At 39.7% G+C, this 26,279-nt stretch overlaps 1 protein-coding gene across 1 annotated transcript; it reads left to right on the forward strand.

Annotated features, from left to right (window-relative positions):
- The first annotated feature begins 3,409 nt into the window (after nt 1-3,409).
- kif4 (kinesin family member 4) lies at nt 3,410-20,540 on the forward strand. The gene is made up of 31 exons (XM_031751113.2): nt 3,410-3,624; nt 4,403-4,547; nt 4,717-4,831; nt 5,014-5,204; nt 5,287-5,376; nt 5,484-5,650; nt 6,843-6,937; nt 7,085-7,204; nt 8,797-8,972; nt 9,104-9,165; nt 9,278-9,410; nt 9,613-9,671; nt 9,850-9,955; nt 10,177-10,284; nt 10,433-10,609; nt 10,873-10,976; nt 11,065-11,209; nt 12,193-12,303; nt 12,444-12,527; nt 12,659-12,772; nt 12,875-13,030; nt 14,167-14,264; nt 15,420-15,549; nt 15,681-15,851; nt 15,938-16,057; nt 16,172-16,249; nt 16,967-17,068; nt 17,152-17,319; nt 17,566-17,691; nt 18,486-18,593; nt 19,823-20,540. Exons 2-31 carry the CDS (start codon nt 4,425-4,427, stop codon nt 20,009-20,011), a joined length of 3,726 nt encoding a protein of 1,241 aa, XP_031606973.1. The 5' UTR covers nt 3,410-3,624; nt 4,403-4,424; the 3' UTR covers nt 20,012-20,540.
- Nucleotides 20,541-26,279: the final 5,739 nt, after the last annotated feature.

Below are 26,279 nucleotides of genomic sequence, written 5' to 3' on the forward strand. Positions count from 1 at the left end.
GATATCCTTAACATTATATAGTCATTTGGTGACATTATTACTTGACTTATATTTTTTGTGCCGGATTGTGATATAAGATGACATCCATCCTTTGAGCTCCAAGATAATGTTTTGCAGGTTCAACACTGTTAACTGTGATCTACTAAACATGATAACAGACAGCAGAGGGGCGACTTCAAACTAAGGTTACTCAGTATTTGTTCCTTTTCTGTGCTAGTAAACACATAATACTATAATAATACTATGATGATAATGATAACTACTTTTGCTATATTCAGAGCTAACGACAACATTGTCATGGCTACAGGTACTGACACTCTCTTAACCGGGTGTCATGCCTGAACCCACAACTGTTTGGCATTTCACTTTCTCTCACAGGTTTTTTATATCTGTATGTTTTAAAATAATCATTTATCTTCAACAGTGTCAAAGCCTGTTTTTTAATCTAAAAATACTCGAGTGGCATATTCCCCATTATCAGTTGCTGTTGCTATGTTGTCAGTAAACCCTAAGGAACTTTATTGTAACCATGGTCAACAAAAAAAGAAAAACAATGAAAATGATATTATTATAGTATTTACAGAAATTTAAAAAAAATAATTTAAGTAATATTATCAGCTAATTTAATATATAACTGCTTGTTGTGCGTCTTTTTATTTTTTTTATGGCAAATAAATCTCAAAATTCACATTCATTCCAAGTTCCTGAGAGTCCAACTGTAACGACAAAAGCACTAAAAAAGAATAATTACACATTAAAATATTTTCATATGTGCTTAAATGAAACATCAGTATTTCATCCTTAAATATTACTGTCAGCATCAGTTCGCTGCCAGTGTAGCAACCCAACAGTATCCTAAGTTCTTCCAGAGCCAGTGAAATTGATGTCAGTTTCTGTAATGCTGCCTATGCCCAAAGTATTAGTATGCTTATACTTATATTAACATTGACAGTATTTTCCTTGATTTGGCTTCACCTCCTTGGCTGTCAAGTTCAGACATATTTCTGTTTATCAGAGCAGTAACCTACAGACACCCCTCCCATAAAGTGCCTCATGACTGACTCAGCATAAGGCTTCAAGCCTCTTTGAAAATGTACAACTAATTATTGTTGGCTGTGCTGACTGATCCCTTTCCGGCTTTCGCCTCCAAAGAGGCTTTCTTGTGCAGAGTGCTGCAGGTTTTAAGCGTTCTAAGCTTCCATTTTCCTGCTTGGCTGAATTGTTTTGTTTTGGTTTTTGTTTTGTTTTTTCTGTTGTCCCTTTTATGGGAAAGGAATAAGGAAAAACATGTAACTCTTATATTGGATGTAAATGTAGTCATATTATATACTCACATTTTGTATCTATGCAGGTTGCTAAAAAACACTCAAAAAAAATTGTTTTTAAAGAAAAATGATGGTAAAAAATGCAGATGCCTGCATTTATTGTATTACAGAATAAATGAAGCAAGTGAAAATTGTCTTGTGTTTTCGTAAACCGCAACATATAATTTCACTTATTGTCACATGCACCTCTACACAGTCAGTTAATCTCGCTGGTATCTCAGTGATTAATTTCTGTAGGCAACTGTTCAAGTTCACTCAACTCAACAGATATTTAGCATATTTTTAATTATGAATTCATTTTTGTGAAACAGAAATTAGTTTGATCATATGTTAAACTTTCGGTGGTTAATGGCAAACACCATTATGGGGCTTTTAGCTCAGTAGAGCATGAAGCTGGTATGTACACATGGCTTAGTGCAGCTGAGCAGACTGTATTCTCTTTGAAACCCTGTTCGTGTAACCATTGGAACTGAGGCATGGGTGATGTCATTGCAATGCAATCCACCACGTCCAGATTATCTTTTGAAGCTGCAACAGGAAAGGGGGAAGCAGGCTGAATTTCCTCCCCTTCTAGCTGCAGTCTAAGTGCGTGCACTGTTGTCAAGGTCGAGATGGCTTTAAGTAACCCCCACACTGAGAGAATTTATCACTGGCTCTGCAGTTTTACCTTTTTAAGAAAAATACATGTATCTGCACTAATCGTTATGTGAATATAAATGGAAAGATTAGGCTGTTTTGTTCCGTTCATTTACTGTCTGCTCTATTCCTGGGAGCTGGGACTATCTGGCATGTTGTTATTACGCCTTGTGGTGGAATTTCCCACAGCAGCGAGACTCACTTGCCTCTGAGATCACAGCTGAGAGGAGACATGATGATGATGATGATTCACATAAACATGGAGTTAGGTATAGGGGCACCACCAGGGTTTTTTTTTTATTTATTTATCAATAGTAAGGATTTATTGGATCTCAAATCTCCTTCAACATATTGTGACAAATGGCTCAATAGCAAAACAATCACTTAATGGTGAGCAATTGCAAAATACTTCTATTTCATACCACTGTCAGTGTGTCGTAACTGTATGGTTTTAGTAATGGCAGGATAGTGGCTAATTCTTAGGATGAATATAGGACATGCCCATGGTTGATATGTGTTATCATATTTCATTTAATCACACTGCAAAAATTTGATTTAAGGTCAAGAGCTTCAGTCAGAGGAGGGGTGGGGCTGAGTCAGACATCTGTGTTGGCTGGTGAGGATAAGCTCTATTGGTGCTTATGCTTCTCCCAAGGAGTTCCAAGTATTGACAGAGGTCAAAGATTGCATATGGTCCAATTATGTGCTCACTTGTCCCATACATTCAATAAACTGTCTTGATATGTTTGGTTGGACTGGTTACTGTCGTAAAATGATATGTTACTGCATATTATCAGAAACACATAAATGCAATGTGAATCTGTGCCCCGGTTTCTGCTGCTCTTATTGTCGGCTTAGCTCTGTCTTCCCTGCAGAAACCTTGTCATCATCGTTTTATCTGGACTCAGCTGTTTTCCCCCTCTGGCTCCCAGCGTAATGACCTTTCTCTTCCAGCCAGAAGACAAGAGTCACTCCCCCATTTCTCCATTGTAGGCTGAAAAACTCATTTCATCGAGTGGGGTGTTATGTCACTCACCCATCTCTCCTTATATTCCTCCTGTCTTTTTTTGAAAAAACAAAAAACAAATAGTCCCCTCTTGGGCTTTCATTCATTCTTTCATTTATTTATTTGTGTTTATTAATCCTGGCATCTCTGCTTTAGCTACTGAGTCTCGTGTTGCCTCCCTGGACAGTAAAACTCTAGTGCTCTCCTCACTGTGCCTGTGGTTAATTACTTTTAATTATGGCTATTTAAATATTAAATAAGTATTTCGTTTACTAATCGCACCTTCAAGTATATTTCCAAGTTCAAAAACACTGAGGAGAAAGGGTGAAACGGATAACACAGAACAACGTACTAACGCTGTACTCTTCCGTTTATCCTGTAGAGGTCGGTAGCGTTGCGTTTCTGCATTGATTCTGCAGTAAAGTTACAAGTAGAAGAAGAAACAGGAGGCGGAGCTGAGTGTTTGAAAGTGGCGGGCAGTAACAACTCCTCTTAGGGACCTAAGTACTTGAGCAAAATTGAAAAAGTCGAGCAAGTTAGCTTTAATAATTTGCGATATTTAAGGCTTAATGTTCTTTTGAGAGCGTCTATCAGGCAGAATCAACGAATGCAGTTTTCGCGATACTTAAACATTGGCTCTGGAGGAAACGTGTGAAGGTAACGTTAATGTCAATGTTTGCTGATAACTCCCGCTAGTTAGCTACGGTCAGCTGAGCTAATTAACAGTCATCTTGGTGCATTTTTGGTAGTGCTTTCTGTTCTGGAAAAGTAGCACCGCTAACTATGAAGTGTGAATTGCCCGAGTGGACGTAAAGTATGGCTTCTGTTTGTGTCCTCCAGACAAATAGTAAAAAATTTACCGTCAAAGATATAACCCCCTCCGTGGAAAATGGTAGATTTCCACCAGGACAGGGAGTCATGAGTCATTGCACAGCTCTGTTTTGTTCTGATTAATGTCCAGAAGGGCTGAAAGCTGTGGTGAATAAAGACGGATCACCGAGTCGCAACATAGGAAGTTAATTATGGAGCAATTCTTTAGATACTTACACCACCCATTGTTTTACTAAGTCATTTTCACAAATAAACACAGTTCTGTAAAAAAAAACAAAAAAAAAAACCGCACAAATGTTTGACACTCAGCCAAGTAAAGTGTGCTGCCGTAAACTAGCAGAAGAGATTTCTATTTTATTTCTAGTACGTGTTTTTTTTGTCTGTCAAATTGTCTAGCAAAAGGAAAATCTTACATTTGAACATACAGGGCCTCCCCATTGCACCACCTGCCTTAATATTGAGTACTCAACACTGTTTTATTTTGTATACATTATAAAGTTTTTTTTAAACATCTCTTTGTTCTACAAATATATAATAACGTGCCTTTTTAATCACATCAGTGCCAATATTTTTTTGGTAATCCCTTCTTTTTGTTGTTTTGCAGTTATTCATTGGAATATTGCATCATGACAAACGAGGATGAGAAGGTCATTCCAGTGCGAGTTGCCTTACGATGTCGCCCACTAGTACCAAAAGAAATCAACGAGGGATGTCAGTCCTGCCTCACTTTCGTCCCTGGGGAGCCACAGGTGCTCAACTGCTTTTCTTTCACAGGCATGCCTCACAATATATAAAAAAAAAAAACTACACTGTGTGTGTGTATGTCTGTTTGTGTTTTTTTTGTTTGTCAGGTGTTTTAGTTTTGTACTTACATTGCATGTTGTGTGTAAAAACTGCTGCATGTTTGTTTGATTTCAGGTGATTGTTGGCACAGAGAAGGCATTCACTTATGATTATGTATTTGAGCCCACTGCTGAACAAGAAGAAGTCTTCAGTACAGCGGTTTCTCCTTTATTGTCTGGGCTTTTCAAAGGTAGCTTTTAACTTGATGCTTTTTAAGAGAATGTCTAAGATTTAATCTTCTTCCTGAGATGTGATTATGTGGGCTCGAAAAATAAAATAGCTTTTTATACATTTTTGTATTCTTTTAAATCTATTGAATAATTTTGCAGCTAATAATGCTCCGTCCATCATGCGATGTTATTGTTACTGTAGGCTACCATGCCACAGTTCTTGCCTATGGACAGACGGGATCTGGAAAGACCTTTTCGATGGGAGGAACATATACAACGGCTCAAGAAAATGAGCCATCCGTTGGAGTTATTCCTCGAGTTATCAGGTGCATCTTTGCAGAAAAGGAGCAAAGGACAGACTGTGAATTCTGTCTGGCAGTGTCTTACCTGGAGGTTGGTGAATGTTTTTGGTCTGTGGCGTGTATGTACAATAGCCCTTTAAAGTAAAGTAGTTAAGGTTTTCTTTTGATTGTAGATTTATAATGAAGAAATATTGGACTTGCTGTGTTCACCCAAAGACAAACCTGCTATCAGCATTCGGGAAGACCCTAAAGAAGGCATCAAGGTGAGTGACTTGTATGTTAAAAGCAAATCCAATTTTTTTGACAGCCACATACGTGCATTTTTCTCCATCTTTACTTTAACATTCATTGAAAATGTCCTGCTTTCCAGATTGTCGGCTTAACTGAGAAGCAGGTATTTTCTGCCCCTGAGATGGTGAGCTGTCTGGAGCTTGGAAACTCTGCTCGTACCGTGGGCTCCACAGCCATGAACGCTGCCTCTTCACGTTCCCATGCTATCTTCACCATCACACTGGAACAGCGCAGAGGGACAGACAAGTCAGTTTGGCTGCCTTTTTCCTTGATAAAACATGTTTCATCTAATTGTGCAAACATTTTTTTTTTTTCTGATATAGACACTCACAGTGCTCAGATGCAAGGTGACAGGGAAACTGTCATAGTCATTTGAATTCTGTACATTTTCATATTCCTGTTATGGGTATTTGTTATAGATTTGCTCTAAATTTTATAGCTTTAATTTAACATTTGTCCAGTAAAAACTGTTTGCCTTGGGTTGTTATTGTATTGTCAATTTTTGATTTACTGGAACCCGCTTTGGACACTATGTTTTGTTATTTTGCCTTTGTACATCACCACAGCGTTTTTTAAATGTAATCCTCAACATGAGGCATTTGGTTTTATTTCAAGGGGTTTTATGAAAGAATTGTATGAACTCCTTAGGAATTAAAGTTGTTTTTGTACATAATGCCCCACTGTCAAAGTGTAAAAAGAAACTGGACAAGCTGCTTCATGACTGGGTGTTGCTTGTTGCCTCATTATTTCACAAGCGATTAGGCAGATAAAAGATCTGGAGTTGATTCCAATTGTTGAACTTGCATTTGTTAGTTTTTCACTGAAACTCTGAATAGAGGTCCAATGAGAGGCTGGTGCAAGCAAGGGAGGCCACCATTAGCCTGATAAAAACATAATGAATGCATCATAGAGAGAGAAAATGTATTGAGTTGCTGAATCAACAATCTAGTCCATTCTTCAAAAAAAAACCTAATCCACTCACCAGCTCAGCAACACCAAAAGGACCACAGAAGGCAACTAAAGTGGAGGATCACAGATTATTTCCTTGATTAAGAAAAGCAACTTGACAAAATCCACCACAACCTAAAACTAGCAGCAAATATTCTTGTTTTTTAATGTCATTACGAGGTGTTTGTGTGTAGAAATTTGAGGTGAAAAATGAATCTAATCCATGTTGGAATAAGACTGTAACAAGACAAAAGGTGGAACAAGTGAAGCGCTGTGAATACTTTCCAGATACATTGTATCAGCTAAATTGTTGTTTTACACAGAAGGTGGGCCCAGAATTTAACAGTGTTTCTTTTTTGTAAGCTGTTATAATATTTTCCCTTAAACTGGGTTAGTGTGTCTGTGCACGTCCCCATTCTACAACACCCAACCAGCATTTCCAAATTATTGGCTACTGCAGTCTGAATGTTTGTACAATCCTTTGTTTCAGGGCCGATTCAGTTGTTTCAAAGTTGCATCTTGTGGATCTGGCTGGATCCGAGAGACAAAAGAAAACCAAAGCAGAAGGAGATCGTTTAAAGGAAGGTAACCAAGATCAGTTAAAAGTTGTAAGCCTTTAATGTGCGATTATCCCGGAGACATGTGCTGCTATGTAAGGTGTAAGTTACTTATTAAGCTACATTTGTGTTTAATAACAGTACTTCTGTTCATGCCTTCCATATTTATGTGCAGGTATCAGCATCAATCGTGGCCTTTTGTCTTTGGGAAATGTGATCAGTGCTTTGGGGGATGAAAGCAAGAAAAACACCTTTGTTCCTTACAGAGACTCTAAGCTCACCCGCCTGCTGCAAGGTAAGCTTTGATTTAGATGTTCAGATGATACATTATGGTCATTAGGTCAGACATAGATACATTCTCACTGTGAGGACTTTCAAAGTCAGTCAGGGTTTTATTAAGGTTTTCAGAAGGCTTAGATGCCTGGTCTCCAGGATTGGTGGTGCTTTTATTTGCCTTTAATCTTGCATTTGAAGAAAAATGCAAGAAATAAGACTCATAATTCACAAACATGAATTTATTTGAGTTAAACTGGATATGTGCTGCCTTTTTTTTTTTTAGTGTTTCTTTTTCTCATTATATTCTGTAGCAAAACCAGTTTTATGAAAACCATTTTAAATTTGTCATATATTTTGTCCTGATTCCTTTAAAGTTGTATTTGTGGACTCTGCTGGAGTAGATAATTCCATTTAAAATCATTCTTATTTAGCTTATACCAGACTTTGGTGTGACTCCTCGATTCTTCCACTGTCTGAAACAAGACTTTTAAGGTCCCTTCCCTATGAGGCCTTTAAGCCAGCTATGTTCTGAATGGCTGCATTCTGCAAACAAGGTTTGAACAGCAAGTGGAGGCTGCCATTCTACTTCCAGAAAAACTTGTATGGCTGAGATGATCATAAGATGTTGTCACATAGGTCCGCTTCTACTTACAACAGACACAAACATTATGCCTTTCTTGTAGTATGTGGTATTATCTTTTTTCCTGCTTGTTTCACTTCCATTACCATGAAAAACTGAAACCTCTTCAGACTCCTTGAACAGGATTCGCATTAAGCTTAGGTAGGGTTGTTCGATATAACGATATATATCGGATGACGATATAAAAACGTCTATCGTTTCATTTTACGCTATCGTTTGTTTCGTGGTGTCGCAAAATAAACTGTTTGCGGCAATATTTTTTTGATCATTTTGATGGTCACTGTAGTGGCTATATTAATTTCTTAAAGTTCTCTCTTTCTCTTATATTTAATATAACCACACTACAGACAGACAAGTGGTTGTTTTATACATTGTCGTTGGCAACAACGACAGTAAAACCACGGCGTGTCCACTTGTTTATTTTCCACATAACCCTTTCACAATAAAGCTCAAGATCCTATTTAGACTTTTCAAAATAAACTGAATCACGTGAAAGATGCAGAGTATTTACGGATGAGAAGCAAAAAAGAGCCGTCAGGTGCTAAAAAAATAAACCTTAGACTCAAATATTAGAACAGGCTTTTCCCTGCAGCACGCCATGTAATAAATACTCACAAATAAAACGGCGGCCGTTACAACCTATGTCTAAAAATGTATAGTTTCATGCATCAGTTAAATCACTCGACTCTAGGTCCATGACGCCCAGCTGGAAACACTTCATGCAAGTCGAGCTGCCTGAGATTCACAGAATTTACAGAAAATGTTACATTTTTGTGATTTATATCGTTATCGGACGATAGATGTCTTAATATCGGGATATGAGATTTTGGTCATATCGCACAGCCCTAAGCTTAGGCTTTTATTTATTTGAGGGAGAAAAGCTGTGGGTGTTCAAAGTGGTAACAATGCATTGTAGAACTTAACTGCACCCCTGTTAACGGTTACATATGTACATGTGTGTTTGTCCTCAGATTCTCTGGGAGGCAACAGCCACACTTTGATGATTGCTTGCATCAGTCCTGCAGACTCCAACATGGAGGAAACCATCAACACACTGCGATATGCTGACAGAGCTCGCAAGATTAAAAATAAACCAGTTGTCAACATCGACCCCAGAGCTGCAGAAATGAACCGCTTGAAACAACAGGTGCAAAAATGGGTGGTGGCCCTCATTATCATCAGCACTCAAATTACTAGTGTTGCAGTTTTTCATTGAGTGGTTTAGTTTGCAAAAGATTAACGCATGTTTCAAATGTTTTCAATGGTACCCTGGTGTAGGTCCAAGAGCTGCAGGTGATGCTACTTCATGCACGTGGAGGAGTTGCTCCGGTGCTCTCTGGGTAAGACAACTTTCTCAGTGAACCTCAGGGTCCAAATAGGACACCAAATAAATGCATCCAGGATAAACATCACCCATACAGCAAAAGGCCATAATAGTTGCCCCTGTTGCAGGTCGGAGAGCGCGGAGAACGTGACTAAACTGCTGGAACGAAACCGCACTCTGCAGGATGAGAACAATAAACTGAGCAGAGAGCTGAGTGAGGCAGCTGGACAGACGGCCCACATGTTTGAGAAGATCATTATGGTGAGTCTGGTCACAGCAGCATCTGTTAATCCTGTCTAAAGAGGAAGATATTACTGCTGATGAAAACAAAAGGATTGAATTTGACATGAACAAAAACAGTTGAAAATCATTTACAGCTGATCTTTTGACCTTAGTTTCTTTCTTACATTTCCACTGTTTTGCATCATCATAGTTTTTATATGCTGTTTGCTTTATTTTGTAGACGGAGCAAGCAAATGAGAAACTGCAAAGCAAGCTGGAGCAACTGCAGCACCATGCAGCGTGAGTTTGCAAAAGCAAAAAGCCCGCAAAGCTTTAGAAGAGGTCTCAAAAAACTTTAACAGTAGCTGTGCTGAAATCTGTTCCTACAAAAAGCTGTTTCATTTTTTAATTTGACTCAGGATTTCAGCTTGTTGTCGACAAATCCATTGAGTCACGTTGATGTCCGATGGTTTTTCAGATGTACTGTAGATCTGGAGAAAGTGATGAAAACGCTGGAGGACCAGGAGCTCAAGGAGAATGTTGAAGTGATGAAGAATCTGCAAAACATCATCTTGGAGCTCAAAGTATGGATGTCTTCTTACATTACAATCCAGTCCAAGAAATAGAAGTCACGTAATAATGGAGTAAATTGGTGCTTCTTATTTAAATAGAGAGATTTGGGAAATGGGTTAACTAAAGGTGATGACAGCTTTCTTTTGCTGCTGTGTTATTCTTCCATTTTTCCACTAATAAATTTGAATATTCTTCTTGAATATTATGGTTTACTCTTTGTTTGCTTTGTCAGAATGAGAGTGCGGGCATCGCCGCCTCCATTGACGCAGTGGCTGCAGGAGAGGATTTACCTGAAGTGTCTGGGAATGGCAATAAATGTTCACCAGAGGGATCCCCATCAGTATGTTTTCAGTTTTGTTTTCTTAATGTATCTTCCACGAGTAGCGGCGCATCACATTTCTCTTGTCTCGTCCACACTAATTTGACTGAAGACGGTCTGAACCAGATGTAATTTTTGATGTTTTACAACTCTAATACTTTTCAAATAGGATGCCACTGCCCTAAAGGACTCCCCAGAGGCCTTCACAGCGCATCATGCATTGCGGCAAGCCCAGCTCTCCAAGGAGCTGATTGAGCTTAACAAAGTCTTAAGCCTGAAAGAAGCATTTGTTAAAAAAATGTGCCAAAATGACAGCCAGCTGGAGCCGATGCAATCTGAGCATCAGGTAAGCATTACAGAGTCACTTAACTGTCATCTCACTACAGTAGACAAGTTTAAGAGAGGTGTTACTGACTGCCTAGTTACAGTTTATTATTGGCATTTTTAAACTTTGCAGACGTTTCCGCTTGAATAACAAATTCCAAATGGTTTTATTAGTAGAGGCTGTCACATACACAGATCTCAAAGTGTAGTGCAAATACGTGTAAGCCATATTTCAAAATATCATGAAATGGTAGACACATTTTAATCTTTCGGACTCTCTTTCAGAAAAATGTACAAACTCTACAGTCTGCTGTGGATTCACTGCAGAAGGAGAAAGAGGAACTCGTTTTGGCACTTCAGTCTGCAAAGAAAGACACCAACCAGGCTAAGTAGGAAACCCCTTTCTTTGTTTTGGTGCTTGTTGTAATATACGCGCACGTTCTTATACTTGACCTGACATCCACCACCCTCGTCCAGGCTCAGCGAACAACGGAGGAAGAGACTGCAGGAGCTTGAGAGCCAGCTGGTAGACATGAAGAAGAAACTTCTCGAGCAGTCCAAACTGTTGAAACTCAAAGAGTCGTCTGTTCAGAAAGTTAGCAAGCTCATGGAGGAAATACAGGTAACGGTTTATTTTCCTTTAATGGTGTGTTGAATATTTTGTGCTGCGTGGGTTTTGTTTTGTTTTTTAAACTGATCTTTAAATTATAGTACGAGACATGCTTACAAAACAACACAGTTGGGAATTGTGATATAAACCACAGTTGAGATGCTTAATCTAAAACTGAGTCCTGTAAAAGCGGGGTGTAGGGCTGGGCTATTAGTTAAATGTTATTTCTAATTGTGCTTTTTGGCTTTAAGCGATTATGAAAACAAGACAGTTGATTTTTTATTTTTTATTTTCTTTTTAAAGATTGCTTTATGTCATATTTAGCTCTTTTTTTTTTTTCCTGTTTTTTCAAATTTGACCCCTTTCTTTGCCGTTTCTGTGTGTTTATAATGATTTGGCTATTTTTAATGGGAGAAATATTTCTTATTATTTAGAGCAGCTTTTTTTTCTACTTTTTCCTCCATAAAATCGCAAACTCACAAACAGTTTATTTGGCTTCAGCCATGATGACAAGTCTTGATGAACAAAGGCTCTCTTTCTATCTAGTGGAAGCTAAAATTGTAGCAAGATCACAAGTTGTGAACCTTTGGAAGGATCGTTAACTGCCGCCTGCAGCTGATTTGTCTGCAGATCACACACGAGAGCCTGTGGTCGTATCTCCATATTAGACAATTATAGTCTTTGTTTCTATTGAAAATCTTTGGCAGAGTTTTCAGATCTTGTTTTTATAGTCAGAAACTAATTAAGTCAATGTGATGAGAGCCACCACGTAACTGATGAGTCATTTTTGGATCATCAAGCAGCCTCAGTAATAGATGTAATAGTTTATCTATTGTCTTTGTTAAGTAACATATTTCTCTTCTGGCACTTTGTGAGCATGCAGTACAGAAACCTTTTGTCACATGGCGTCATCCTGTGTACTCTGAGCTTTGTTTTTCTTTCAAGCGTATGAGTAACCACAGACACAAGTTTCAAATGTCGCTGTGTCCTCACAGGCTATGAAGACCCAACGTACACAGCTAATGCGGCAGATGAGAGAGGACTCCGAGAAATTCAGGCAGTGGAAGAACAAAAAGGACAGGGAGGTACTGCAGCTGAAGGAGAAGGTGAGCAGAGATAAGACTCTTATGAAGACATAAAAGGGATGATTTCAGTTGTTGCACTCTCTAGCCTTTTCTTGTCAAAAACCTGTTTATTCTGTAGGTTCTTTGACTTCTGTAATCCGTTTATTTTGTATTTTTCGCAGGATCGTAAACGCCAGTATGAGCTGCTTAAACTGGAGAGAGATTTTCAGAAACAAGCCAACATCCTGCGTCGTAAAACCGAAGAGGTGTGGCCCTTCACTGTTGCACAGTTTTTGTTTTTTACCATTTGAAATTTTTGTGTTCATAGAGTTGAAGAATCACTGGAAAAGGTTTGTAGCTGTTTATGAGGTGCTCTTTTTTTTTTTTTTGCTTAAAGGCTGCAGCTGCAAACAAGAGATTAAAAGATGCTCTACAGAAGAGAAGTGAGGTAGCAGAGAAGCGCAAAGATGCCCAGAACAAAGGCATGGAGGGAGCAGCTGCGAGAGTGAAGGTAGAAAAACATGATTCTTGAGAAATGGTCAAATATTTTGTGTTAAAGATAACTCGGACTTAAAGTTTCACAATATGAACTGTTTTCCTTTTCTGTCATCAGACATGGCTTCTCAACGAGGTGGAGGTGATGGTTAGCACAGAGGAGGCCCGGCGCCATCTCAATGATCTTCTGGAGGACAGGAAGGTTTTGGCTCAGGAGATCAACCACCTCAAACAGCAGCTGGAGGCTGGGGAGAGGCCGGCTCCCAAAATCAGGGTGAGCTGACACATCTGTACAGTTGTAACACCAAATGAAACATGCAGCAGGGCCCTGTTTCAGTGCCAGGTTTGGCTAATAACTCTGAGTTTGTTAACCCTGGGATTAGGGAAATGCTGGGTTTAAGCTGTGAGCTGGTTACCGTGGAAACAGACTCTTTGACAGGCTTTCTTTTGCAAACTTTGGTGTTTCTCTCTGACTCTGCCCTCTGGCTACACCTGAACCAGCTGTCTGACACTGTTTAATATCCTCATTCACAAAGTCACTATCAAAGGTCAGAGTGGAGCCAATTAATCTACAGAAGTTTACATTTTTACACACGCTGAAATCTCAACTATACGTTAGCTTGCTGTTTACTTGATGTTGTTTTTAAAGTAACATGAGCAGTTGAATAATAAATGAATGATAGAAGGACAGAGACAGCTGTCATTACATTGTATATTTATAACCAGTTCAGGATAAAATCTTTAGTCTCTGTCTAACTCTGTTTCTCTAGATAGAGACAGATCTGTGTAAGTGTTTAGACCTGTAACACGCTGATTAATAACCAACCATTTGTTGTGTTGTAATCGCTCACAATGATGGAAAAATGTCTGTCACAGTTGAGGTCTTCCAGATGAGGCTGAATGATTCTTAAATATGTTTGTGAACTTTTAAATGCGGACTGCAGCAGGCAGCATTCAATGATTCAGTCTTTAAATGATGTTAAACAACATTTTGAAAGGGTACAATGTGTGAAATTCAAAGACTGAACTCATCTGAACAGATGTGAACCACAGATTCAAACCGGATCAGGACCAGATCCAATTTAGATGTGGCTATTTTCCAGCTCATCGTGTCCATTTCGGATCCATTCACAGTGACTTATTTACATGAGTTACATGCAAAACCAACTTAACTCTTAGTTTTAACAGTAACTCTGTAAACATCTCTGCTACGGCTGTAAGAGAGCCATCATCTATCAGTGAACTCTGATTGGCTATAATTATAAACATTGCTCTGGGGATCATTAAAGCAGAGTTTGTCTATAAATCTAATTAAGTGTTTTCTTTTTTAAATAAAATAAAATAATTAAAGTGACATGGATGCAGAGAAATGTGGTTAAATCAGTTACTTTATGTCATCTCTCCATGCAGCGTCGGACACTGATCATATCTGAACTGGAGAGCCAGGGGGCGCTGGAAACCCCTCTGACGAAACAGGTGGAGAACCTGGAGACAGAAATTGGCCTCAGGTGAGTCATGAAAACCAGCCAAACAAGACACCTCAGTCTCTCCAAACCAGACAATATAAATACCTAGCTGCCATGACGTTTCCTATTGGTTTGATAAGTTTCATTGGTCTAACTCTGTTTCGAGGCCTCTTCGATGAGCGTTTCTGCTGCTGTCATCTTGGTTACAAAAGTGACGAGGAGGGGTGGGTCTGAAAGCATTGTAGTGGCTAATGACCTGTGATTGAGAAGTCGTAAGTGACTGAGGCCATAAACCTAGCAGCAAAGTGTTTACAGAGGTGAGGTCAGAAAGCTGATTTCCCATAGACATCTATGGAACCAAAAGCCTATGTGCCTAATTGCAACTATCGCCATCTGATGGCCTTCACAAAGAATGCAGGTTTTCGGCACTTGCCGGCTTAATCGGCTTAATTTTTCCAACCTGAAAGTACATCCATATTTTTTACTGTCTGTGGTCCAAACTGTTTGTGTGATTTAATGACTATTTTGAGCAGCCTCTTTTTTTTTTCTTTGTATGTAAAATAACTTTATTGTCTATTTCTAAGATGCTCTCTGTAATAAGTAATAGCGGATTTAAAAAAAAAAAAAAACAACCTGAATTTGTTCACTGATTCTTTCAGGGTTTTTAGCCTCTCAAGCTTTTAGCAAAAGATGAGTTTGTAGTCCAGTTTATGCCGAACTTGCAACAAACCAAGGGTTCAGAGCTGCAAGGAAACATCTAATGTTGCATTTAAGTACAGTTGTTGCAATTTTAGTAATAACTGTACTTAAATGTGTGAGCTGTCACTTTATCATTTTAATGTTGCAATAAATTCACACACGTCTAATATACTTCTTTTTCTTGGTTCATGCAAATAGTGAAGGTCAGTCATGTAAATGTTGTCAACAACCAGTAACTTGGTTCTCTTTGGTTTCTCAGCCACAGTCGGTATCTTCATTTTTTTTTTTTTAGGCTGTTTTTCCAGAACAAACCTTCACACATGTTGCAGTTGTGGCCAAAAGTTCTGTACTCAAGCTAAAAGGTTTGCTGTATTAGCAAAATCCTGCCCACGAAACTATGTTTTATTTGGACTAAAATGCTGTGTGTGTTTGTTTTGTGCATATATGCTACACGTTAAAGGTTTTATAAGATCTGCAGAGTGATTTGCACCTTCACAGGAATGCCCAGATAGCGGACCTACAGCAGAAAGTTCTTGCTGCAGACAGCGAGGGACGTTTTAAGCAACGCATAGACAGCATCACCAGTATAGCTGAGTCCAAGTGTGCCCTCAAGGTCCTGATGTCAGAGGTAAATAAAATGAAATAAGAATGCATGCATATATTCCATGACCATAACTGAATTGTTTAATTGTACAATAGTCAAATCACTTAATGGTGTTTGGTTTTAGAAAAGAAAATCTAATATTTTTCTTTTTTAAGTTGGTTTCTGCTAAAACGGCCCATGCCAAGCTGGAGAGCGAGGTGACACAGGAAAAGGCAAATGCACAAGATTTAAGGAAGATGCTGGCTGAAGAAAGAAGTGTCATGTCCACCATGGACATGGAGCACCAGCAGCAGCTGGTTGAACTCGAGCAGAGGCATCAAGAGAAGGTGCTTCATACATGGGCTCACTTTAAACTTAAAAATATTGACCTGTCTCAGCTCCATATATTTACCTTTCTTCCTTGTTTCCTCAGGTTCTTTACCTCCTTAACCAACTCCAGAACAAACCTATCGGTGAAGATTCAGACGAAACAAACCAAACCATCAAGGAGAGTTCAAAGGAGAGGGAGCTCCTGCAGCGCCTCAAAGTTCAGGTTTGTCTGCACAGATTTTACAGCTGTTTGTGGTTGAATTAACCTTAGCTTTCTTTGTTTTAGTATAATTAATGTAGAGTTGTGCCCAGAGCTTATGTTGTAATATCATTATAGGAGGAAGAGCTTGAAAAGCTACGGGAATTAAGCGAGCAGAACCAGAAACTGGTGGAGCAGAATGAAGAGTACAGACGGGTAATGGCGCTTTTTTTTTTCTGTTCCCCCTCCAATGTCATTATATTTCTGTTGTCATGACTAGCCAATTGTTTAGCCAGTTAAGTATGGCAGTCTGAGTGTTTTAACTTATTAATTTTTTAAAGCAATTAATCGCAGCAGATGGCCCCGCCCCTCCCTGAGCCTGGTTCTGCCGGAGGTTTCTTCCTGTTAAAAAGGGAGTTTTTCTTTCCCACTGTTTCCAAGTGCTTGCTCAAAAGGGAATTGTCTGATTGTTCGGGTTTTCTCTCTACTATTGTTGGGTCTTTACCTTACAATATAAAGTGCGTTGAGGCGACTGTTGTTATGGTGTTAAAATTTAAAAAATTAAGTTGAATTATTTAAGTCCCCCGTAAAGAAGTTCATGCAATCCTGATTATGTCCTTACGCACCATCTCTACATATTTTTGCATCATACTAGTCTTTGATTGTTATTGAGGAGGGAGCTAAGTGCTGCAGTGGAGACAGAGTAGACTACAGCTACTACCTGTATGCTGGAAATGCTGAAAAAAGTGTTTGCCTAGATGAAAAGAAACCTGGTCATAAAAAAAAAAAAAGCATTTGTGTAATTACACTCACTGCCAGAGGGATGAAATAAAAGTTTCACAGTGCAGGTTTGAATAGTGAAAAGCAAAAAAAAAAGTGTTGCAATTCTCTTCACAAGTTATATGATGAACCTAAACCTACCCCTGTCTGCAGAAACTCTCATTGGTGCACCTGGCAAGTGAGAAGAAAATCCTTGTGCCTAAAACCAACAAAGAAAACAACCCAGATGACTCGTTTGAGTACATCCCTCCAAAGGTACGTTTTTTTTTTTTTGCAGATTTACTTGAAGTAGCTTCAATTTATGATTATTTGAACATAACATGGAGCTTTCTTTGTAGCCTAAATCAAGGCGCTTTACCACAGCTAAAGCGCAGCTGAATACGACCATCAACATCGAAGAGCTGATGTCACCCAGTGAGGACGAAAACGAGGAGGAAACAGAAGAGTGGCGACCTGAGAAAAAGGAGAGAGGACGCAGAGTGTCAAAGAAACCGAAACAAACCGGGGTAAGACGGGTAGAGGAGTCTGGCACTTTTTTTTTCTTTTTGAATTGAACTCCTTGATCTTATAGAAACAGACTGTCCACGGTGATCTTTGAAAGATCAGAAGAAGAGGAAACAAATCATGTGCACCTTATCAAATCGGCATCATGTCATTTCTTTGAAAATTTCATATATTTCAGACCAAAACAGAAATGAAACTGTGTTTGCATCAGGATAGAAGGCCTATGAACCTGGTTTCTCTTCCTTTAGTGTGCGTGTAAAGGTCGCTGCAGCAACAAGCAGTGCAGGTGCCGCAAAGGGAAGATGACATGTGGGGAGAACTGCCAATGTGATCACGAGAAATGTCGAAATATGGATAACCAGGTGCCCGCTGAGGTAGGTTTCTTCATGCGTTTCTGTGTAGTCAGATCTAGGGCTGTTCGATATATCGGATGACGATATAAAAACGTCTATCGTTTCATTTCGTTTGTTTCGTGGTGTCGCAAAATAAACTGTTTACGGCAATATTTTTTCATCGTTTTGATGGTCACTGTAGTGGCTATATTAATTAAAGTTCTCTCTTTCTCTTATATTTAATATAACCACACTACGGACGGACAAGCGCCTGTTTTTATGCGTTGTGGTTAGCAACACCGACGGTAACACCATCGCGTGTCCGCTTGTTTATGTTCCACATAAACCTTTCACAATAAAGCTCAAGATCCTGTTGGGACTTTTCAAAATAAACTGAATCACATGAAAGAGCAGATTATTTACGGATGAGAAGTAAAAAAGAGCCGCCAGGTGCTAAAAAATAAACCTTAGACTCAAACGTTAGAACAGGCTTTTCCCCGCAGCACGCCATGTAATAAATACTCACAAAGAAAACGGCAGCCGTTACAACTTACGTCTAAAAATGTATAGTTTCATGCATCTGTTAAAATTCTGGACTCCAGCTACATGACGCCCAGCTAGAAACACTTCCCGCAAGTCGAGCTGCCCGAGATTCACAGAATTAACAGAAAATGTTACATTTTTGTGATTTATATCGTTATCGGACGATAGAATTCTTGTATCGGGATATGAGATTTTGGTCATATCGCACAGCCTTAGTCAGATCTGGCTTTCACTGGCCAGCATATTTCTATCAGTGAGCATTGTTCTGAATTTGGGACTGTTCATCATTTCAGGATGCAAGCTCCACAGAAAGTGCTTCCCGAGACTCGCCATCTCTTCAGGATTCCAGCCCAGGCAACAATACGTTCTTCAAGCCGCCGTCTTGCACTCCCACAAAAAAGGTAAGAAGAAGAGTTGACTGGCATGCAGAGGACTTTGTACAAAGGCTGCGCATGAGTGAATGTGAACATATTTCTCAGTTACATTAGTTAACATTAGTATTCTCATTCAATGAGGCAATTCTGCTATGTAGAAATATAGAACTGCAGTGAGAAAAAACTGCTACAGTTGTATAAATCATCAGTTCTAAGGTTTTAAGTATCAAGATAACAATGGGGGGGTCTGATCCTTGAGAGGGTCTAAATGATTTAAGTACAACGAGAGATGAACACATGAGATACTGCACCCTGTGATGTTTTTTTTTTTTTAGCAAAGTCAAAATGCTGAAGTTTTCTGTGAAAAGTGCACCCAGAGGAATTAAGAGTGTAAGTAGCTTCCAGGTGCTGATAATCAAATTGATTTGATTAATGGATCATCAGTAGGTGAGAGCTCCTCTGTGAAAGCAGACGTTTAGGCAGTTTGCAGCTCTGGTCATTCAGGTGTTTGCTAGCACACGCAGGAGAGACGTCATCAATGATCTTAGAGAACAATTGTTGCTGCCCATCAATCTGGAAAGGGTCATAAGGTCAACCTGAAGTCCTGTAAAATATTCAAGGCAGTTGCCAGTCTTCTCAGGAGTGGATGTGCCAGCAAATCCATCCCATGGTCAGACTGTGCAGTGCTCAGAGGAACTACTAAAAAACCTAAGCTACCTCATACTCCAGCAGCTTCAGCTAAATGAAAAGGAAGAAAAAAACAAAAAACAGTGTGGCTTGTTTGTGTCTTCTCTCTAAAGAGAACACGGCAGCACAGTTTAGCTTTACAAAGTTTTGTCTGGACAAACCACAGGACTTATTCAACAATGTCCTGTGGTCAGACAAGACCAAAATGGAGATGTTTGATGATGATACACAACACCATGTTTGGAGAAAATCAAACACAGCATATCAGCAAAAAAGGAGTGGGCGTACGATGTGTGAGGCTAATAAGGTCATTCAGGAAAAAAGGTGATTCTATAAACTGTTGAATCATGGGATGCATTTTTGCAGTTTTCCACAAACGGCTTCTGGATTTCTTTTTGTCTTTGTTAAATGACTGGGTGTTGTTCATCTGAGGTTCTTTTTAAATAAGAAGACATTTTTTTAAACATCCTGACACTTAAAATCTTAAAATTGAGAGTATATACTTAGACTGTTTATGTCTTGCATGTTGCATAACCAGCTAACGGTATTGTGCTCATTTACCATTTTAGGTGCTAAAAGAAATCGGAGATATGGGACACACCACCACAGACTTGAATGTGGCAGAGGAAGAGCAGGAGGACAACGATGATGAAGAGGACAAAACAACAGTCAGCTTCCTCAAGAAGAAGAAACGACTCCTGACGAGTTTCCAGAACAGTTTTTTCTCGGGATGCACTCCAATCACAGAGGAGTCCTAATCTGGACATTAGCTGTCAATGTTTTTTAGATGAATGTTGTCCGTGCGTTTAAGTCTTTCTGTTTATATGTGACTAACGTGTTACTTGAAAGTAGCTATTGACACTTCAGTTTCAGTAGAGGCTGATGAAAGAACTGTGAATAGCACTCACAATGATTCACAATGACACGATCAAACTGTACATAACTCATTTATCCCCCCAAATGATAATAAACTCACTTTTCTAACACATTAAACCGGTTGTCACTACAGGTGCATAACATCTTCTTGGGGATTAAATTTTAGTCCTTTTTACTGCGTAGTGTCCGCTGAATAAAGTTTTGAAGTCTATTCTTTCTTTTACAGTAAATTGTTGGTTGTTTTTCCTTTTTGGTTGTTTTTTTTTGTTTTTGTTCCTCCTTTTGTAACTGAAAGGTAATTTATTTGAATCCTTCTGGTAGGATTAATGTGGAACTTCTGATTCATTTCGTTGTGTAGATTAAATTAGTGTAAATGATAAATGAAATAAATTTTTCACCAGGAAAACAGTATTCAGTTCATGATGCTTTTGGTAAATGTACATCATGTCCTGGCTGAGCAGGGTGAGTACTGAATGCGTTAAACAATTCTTCCAAATCAAATTTTCAGGTGGAAAATAAGCACTTATCAAGATGCCAAGTCATGTATTGCATGAAAACATTGTGATGTCAGGTTTTGTTGTTGCTTGGTCAGATCTCATATGGTCATGGGGGGTTTGTACAAAAATGTTATGTACAACTGTGATACACAGTAGGTATAAACAATGAATACTTTAAGTGTACAAAGGACGAGGCTTTTAGATTTGTACTGTCACCTCAGACCCCAGATATGAAGGCTCATACTCGTGTTTTATTATGTGAGGTCGTCTTTGCTGAAGAAATGAAAATGTGAAGAAAAGAGACCACAACCAACATCTGGATAACAAGTTGTGACTTTTTAACACAGATATGCTCATTTATTGTTTTCAGCAGATCAAACATGTGACCCTCCCTCTCCAGACAGCTGACAACAACCCAGCTAAACAAAAACAGGTGGTTATATACCAACACTTTCCCTGGGATTAACAGTTTGATTAAATTCTCAGATCAGTTTTAAGAGTTCTTCACTAAGTGTCCAAGTCCAACATTCTTTGAGCTACTTCAAAGGCTGTTTCACTAATAGCAGCTAACAGCGGATAACTGCGGCAAAAAGAGAAGCATTTACAGACAGAAGTTCAGGATATCCTCAATAACTCACCTCTCTGAGCTCTGTTTCATTATCCTTTCGGCACTCACTGTGGTGCTGTCAAGAAACACTGAAAGGGGAAAAACAAAAGAAGACAGACGATAGCAACAGGTGCATGTGCAAGCACAAAAACACATTAGAATATAATTGTTATATTAAAAAAAAGGCTCTGACTCTGGTACTTTAGAGCTTTTATTGACTCATTAAAGTGCAATGCTCTCAATTTGGAGCTATTCTGAGGACGTGTGTCCACAGCCTCAGTGCATGAGAAGATCATGACATACCTAAAGGGGGTTCAGCACAATTTTCCATGGAGATCACTGATTAAACAGTAAAAGGTCTCATAAGGTGCTCCAAAGTTCTCCTCTTTGAACACCCCAGACATTTTCATCCGATCTAGAAGCTCTTATGGGATGTTATTGGCCATGACAGCTGCTTCCCAGGCCAAATGAATTACAAGACAAAGCATCACTGTTAAATAGAAAAGTCTGCTTGACTTTTTTTTACCCGCCCCCAGATAAAAAGCATTCAGGCTAGTGCAAAAACACTTCACCAGAAAAGGCCACGGAGGCGGAAGACTAAATTACAGATTTACGCAAGAAAATAAATAGATGGGGAGGAGCAAGTCTGCACGAGGCAGAAGAGGCGCATCTAGTTTAAGAGGAGAAAGATTTCATCAAGCCTCAGGGAGATGGGTTATGAAGGCTCCCTTCATGAATACAGAAGACATTTTGTCTCAATAACACAGCAGGATGAAAAGGAAATGAGAGGTCTCTCCCATTTGATTAGATTCAGACGTGAGGGTCGAGGACACCGAGGCTTTGTTGACAAGTACTTTGAGAAACAAGAGGCGATGAGTTTTAAAGGCAGCGTCCTTCGTAGTGTGCAGCGGGTTTCACATTTATGAATGGAAAATTTATCACACGTCCAAGTAAAATGCACAAGTTGAATTGTGTCATTCAGAGTAATGGCTCCCTGCTCTCATGAAAACATAATGGTTTCAGCTCAGGAGGGTAATCTGAGCCAGAGGCCTTTCATTCTTTCTTTCTGTTTTTTTCTCGTGCACAGCATGCTGGTCACCAATAGGGGGCACTAGATGTCGGAATACAACTTCTTGTAATTAAGCGTTTCTTCTCATGGGGTAATCATGGTTCAGGGGTGGAAGTGTGCACCTGTCTACCTGCAGAGAGCATCTGCTGTCAGATGGGTGCACAGTCAGACGTGTGTGGTACAGCCGGTCTCTGGGCTACTCTTGCTTGTGCTGTTTATCAGCCAGCTGTGGGTAAGAGCAAAGTTATAAGAGCTGAAGTGAATCAGTATCAGAATACTTTATTAATCCCTAAGGAAATTATCTATGAAAGTGAATACTGTATATTTTAATCTTTGGTGTTTTTGTTGTGCTTCACCCATTCATGGTAAACCCCACTGTCACTCCCTTTCCTCTTCTGGCCCACTGAGCCAGTCAGTATTCGACCAACACACAGCATCGTCTACATTTAGTACTATGCAGTTGGGACTTTGGAAGACTGGACAGGAGCTCTCTGTAGTCTGTCTGTATGGAAATACCTCTGGAAGCATGGTAGCATAAATTATTATAGCTATAATTTTTATAATTATAAATTATTATTTCAGAATTTTCTGATTGTTTTCATGAGATGTCAGGAGAGCTATATTGTTCTGCTGTTAAAATAGATTCATTTCTGATGTTCTGCTCAACAGATCTGTGGTGGCTAAATGTATAATGAGGGTGTGCTGAGAACGCTAAATGCCCCAGTCTGCAAGATCTTCCACTCCTTCCTCTGGCAGAGCTTTGACAGCATTTCAAAGGGACATTGAATCTGAATGGACCACGTTAAATTGCTTAATCTGCTGCACTGGGCTGCGGCCACAAGGTGGTTGGTGCCTGTCGTGGAAGTTGCTATGAGCTATTTGATCCTTACACAACCGTTGCAAGAGCTTGGTCCACACCACCGGCAATAAGTCAGACTCGTTCTCGGTGTTGGACTTCACCAGGGACAGAATTACTAGGTGTAGCTAAGTAGTGGAAGGCTTCCACTTGGCCGGTCTCAGAATCTAATCTCTGCCTTTTGCAGATGAAGTGGTTCTGTTGACTTTATCAGGTGGTGGCCTCCAACTCACACTGTAGTGGTTCGCAGCCGAGTGTGAAGTGGTGGGAATAAGAATCAGCACCTGCAAATCTGAGGCAATGGTTCTCAGCCCACTCTGCGTCGGGACAAGTTTCTTCCCCGAGTGGAGGAGTTTAAATATCTCAGGGTCTTGTTCACAAGTGAGGGAAGAGGTGGGCGGGAGATCGACAGACGGATTGGTGCTGCGGCTGCAGTGATGCAGACGCTGTACCGGTCCGTCGTGGTGAAGAGCTGAGCATAAAAGCAAAGCTCTTGATTTACCGGTCAAACTACGTCCCTACCCTCACTTATGGTCACGAGCTGTGGGTAGTGGTATACAAGGAGCAGAAATGAGCTTTCTCTGAAGGATGACTGACCTCTCCCTTAGAGATAGGGCGAGCTCAGCCAACCGGGAGGGGCTCAGAGTAGAGCCGCTACTCCTCCATATCGAAAGGAACCAGGTTTAGGCATCTGACAAGGATGCCTCCTGGAACACCTCCCAGGTGAGGTGTTCCAGGCATGTCCCAGCAGGAGGAGGCCCGAGGGCAGACCCAGGCTACGCTGGAAAGAGGTTATATATTTTGACTGGCCTGGGAATGTCTTGGTATTCCTCTGGACAAGCTGGAGGAGGTGGCCGGGGAGAGGGAGGTCTTGGCTTCTTTGCTTAGGCTGCTGTCCCCATGACCCAACCCCGGATAAGCAGAGGAAAACGGATGGATGGATGCATGGATAGATGGATGGATGGACTGAGTCCATGAAGTCAACATAGAGTTTACTGAGGTCACAAATGTCGCAACCAGAAGAGTCGCCCCCTGCTGGCCATTTACAAAAAATGCAAGTTTGAGGCAATTCAAGGCTAATGGCTTCATTTTTTAGACCAAGAAGTGGTCACCATCTTCATATGCAGTCTAGACATAGCATACACTGAATCAACAAATAAATATAATAAAAATAATTAGAATACATCAATCTTTACATGTGCATGCTTTAGTTTTAAAAATCTGTTATCAAATAATCCAAGTTCATTCAAGACCTAATAACACTTTTGAAGCCACTTAAAGTTTTTTTCTGTATCATTAAATATTAATGACTAAATGAGCACCAGTCAGCATTTAAAAACATATAGTATAGTTAGAGCAGTATACAGTGTGCACTGGGTGTTCTTTTTTAGGAGTGTAACACTAATCTAGATCTGTGTGGCGACGTTTGATCAGATTTGGTGGACAATGGTCAAACAGGCCATAAACGCTAATCTGATTTCATTTGAAAGCTGTTTCAAGCCCTGATTGGGCCACTGAAGTAGCAGATGTCGCCTTTGTCCAACTGAGCTTTGCCACCTTCCAAAGGAGCAGGAAGTACACAGATAAGAAGCAGAAATAAGCTAAACTCTGGAACATAAGAGAAACTGTGAGTCATAATAGGGAGATAATTAAGCAATAGGTTTTCAGAACCTTTTCGTGCAGTTCTCTGGCTGTTCCGGGGCTTGTCACATGTTTGGCACAAGTCGACCAAAGTCCAGCAAAACTCTGAGGGTAATTAACCTAAAGCAAGATATCAAACTGTAAAACCTAGTCCAGATTTAACATAGAGAAAACAAATCAAAAGCAAGGAGACATTCAAACCCGGAGCTACGTATTTTCTTTTAAAATCTGACATATTTGAAATTGAATATTCGGAAGAAAAACTGGCACAATTGAAAGAACATCAATAACCCCGATGGAGTCAATCATTTCTGAAGTGAGATCACCGTCCTCACCACACCAATCTCAGCTAAGATTGGAGGTCTGCATGTGACCTTGTACATGAGATCATTTTATGCTCAGTAAACTGATGTTGCTATCTGCTTTAAATTGCACCTCAAATGATTATGACTTCAGCCAAAGTCGATTCAGACGAATAAGAAACGACTTATCAGTGTGGAAGATTAATGCTGTGCACATATTCTCCCTCTTAGAGACACTGGACTCTGCACTCAGGTGGAGCAAACTCTTGAACGTCTGAGATAAGATAGCCCAAGTGCATGAATAAAAGAGGCACAAAATGCCATTACTTAAAATAAAAAATGATTGATACGCTTTTGCTTTTACTTTTTTCAGGGAGTTTGCGCTGTGTTTTGCATAGTGGGAACATTAAAACAGTGGCTCCCGTGACAGGAGGAGAAAAGCAGCAGAGCACCAGCTGCTTTTCCTGCTGATCATCACTGGGCGTTAATATGAATCTAATCGGTAACCATAACAAGATTGTTTTCCTTGTTAGATGTCATAAAAGGTATTAAGTCATTAATCAAGTAAAGTTGGATGCAAAAATGCAGGGGACGTGAGTGTGAATTACGAGCCTGTCTTTGAAAAGATCACTGGGAAAGCATTAGACATTGACAGTTAACCATGTCACACACAGCTCAAGCCTCTTAATTTCAGCAAATGTATTTTTTAGTTATTAATATTTTTGTATACATATTTATATCAAGATATAGACGTGTACGTCTGAGCTGAACTGATGAACAACTTTTTTGTTCTTCAGAAATAGGTGGCATTACAGGACAGCCACTACAAACAGAGGTTTCTTCCTGTTAAAAGGGAGTTTTTCCTTCCCGCTGTCGCCAAGTGCTTACTCACTGAGGATCGTTTGATTGTTGGGGTATTTAATTGTAAGATCCTTATTTTACAAAGTAAAGTAATCCCAGGTACTGGTTTGGTGCTATATATTTTTTGATAAAAGATTTCCCCTCTCAGCCCTGCAGCCGGTCTTTATCCTTTCAAGCTCAGGTCCTCTACCAGAGGCCTGGGAGCTTGAGGGCACTGCGCTCTTCTGGGATCTGCTGAAGTCACTCGCCTAGCTCAGCAGATCCCAGGAACAACATCTGAGATGAATTAAACTGAACCGAATTCAATTCTCTTTGTG

Source organism: Oreochromis aureus, linkage group 10, assembly GCF_013358895.1.
Source record: "Oreochromis aureus strain Israel breed Guangdong linkage group 10, ZZ_aureus, whole genome shotgun sequence".
In the NCBI taxonomy this organism is placed as follows: Eukaryota; Metazoa; Chordata; class Actinopteri; order Cichliformes; family Cichlidae; genus Oreochromis; species Oreochromis aureus.

Coding starts and splice junctions, on each gene's coding strand:
- kif4 (XM_031751113.2), top strand. CDS start 4,425: ATGACAAACGAGGATGAGAAGGTCATTCCAGTGCGAGTTGCCTTACGA. Junction 15,852..15,937: donor AGCAGAGGCATCAAGAGAAG/GTGCTTCATACA, acceptor TTGTTTCCTCAG/GTTCTTTACCTCCTTAACCA. Junction 17,069..17,151: donor TTGAGTACATCCCTCCAAAG/GTACGTTTTTTT, acceptor CTTTCTTTGTAG/CCTAAATCAAGGCGCTTTAC.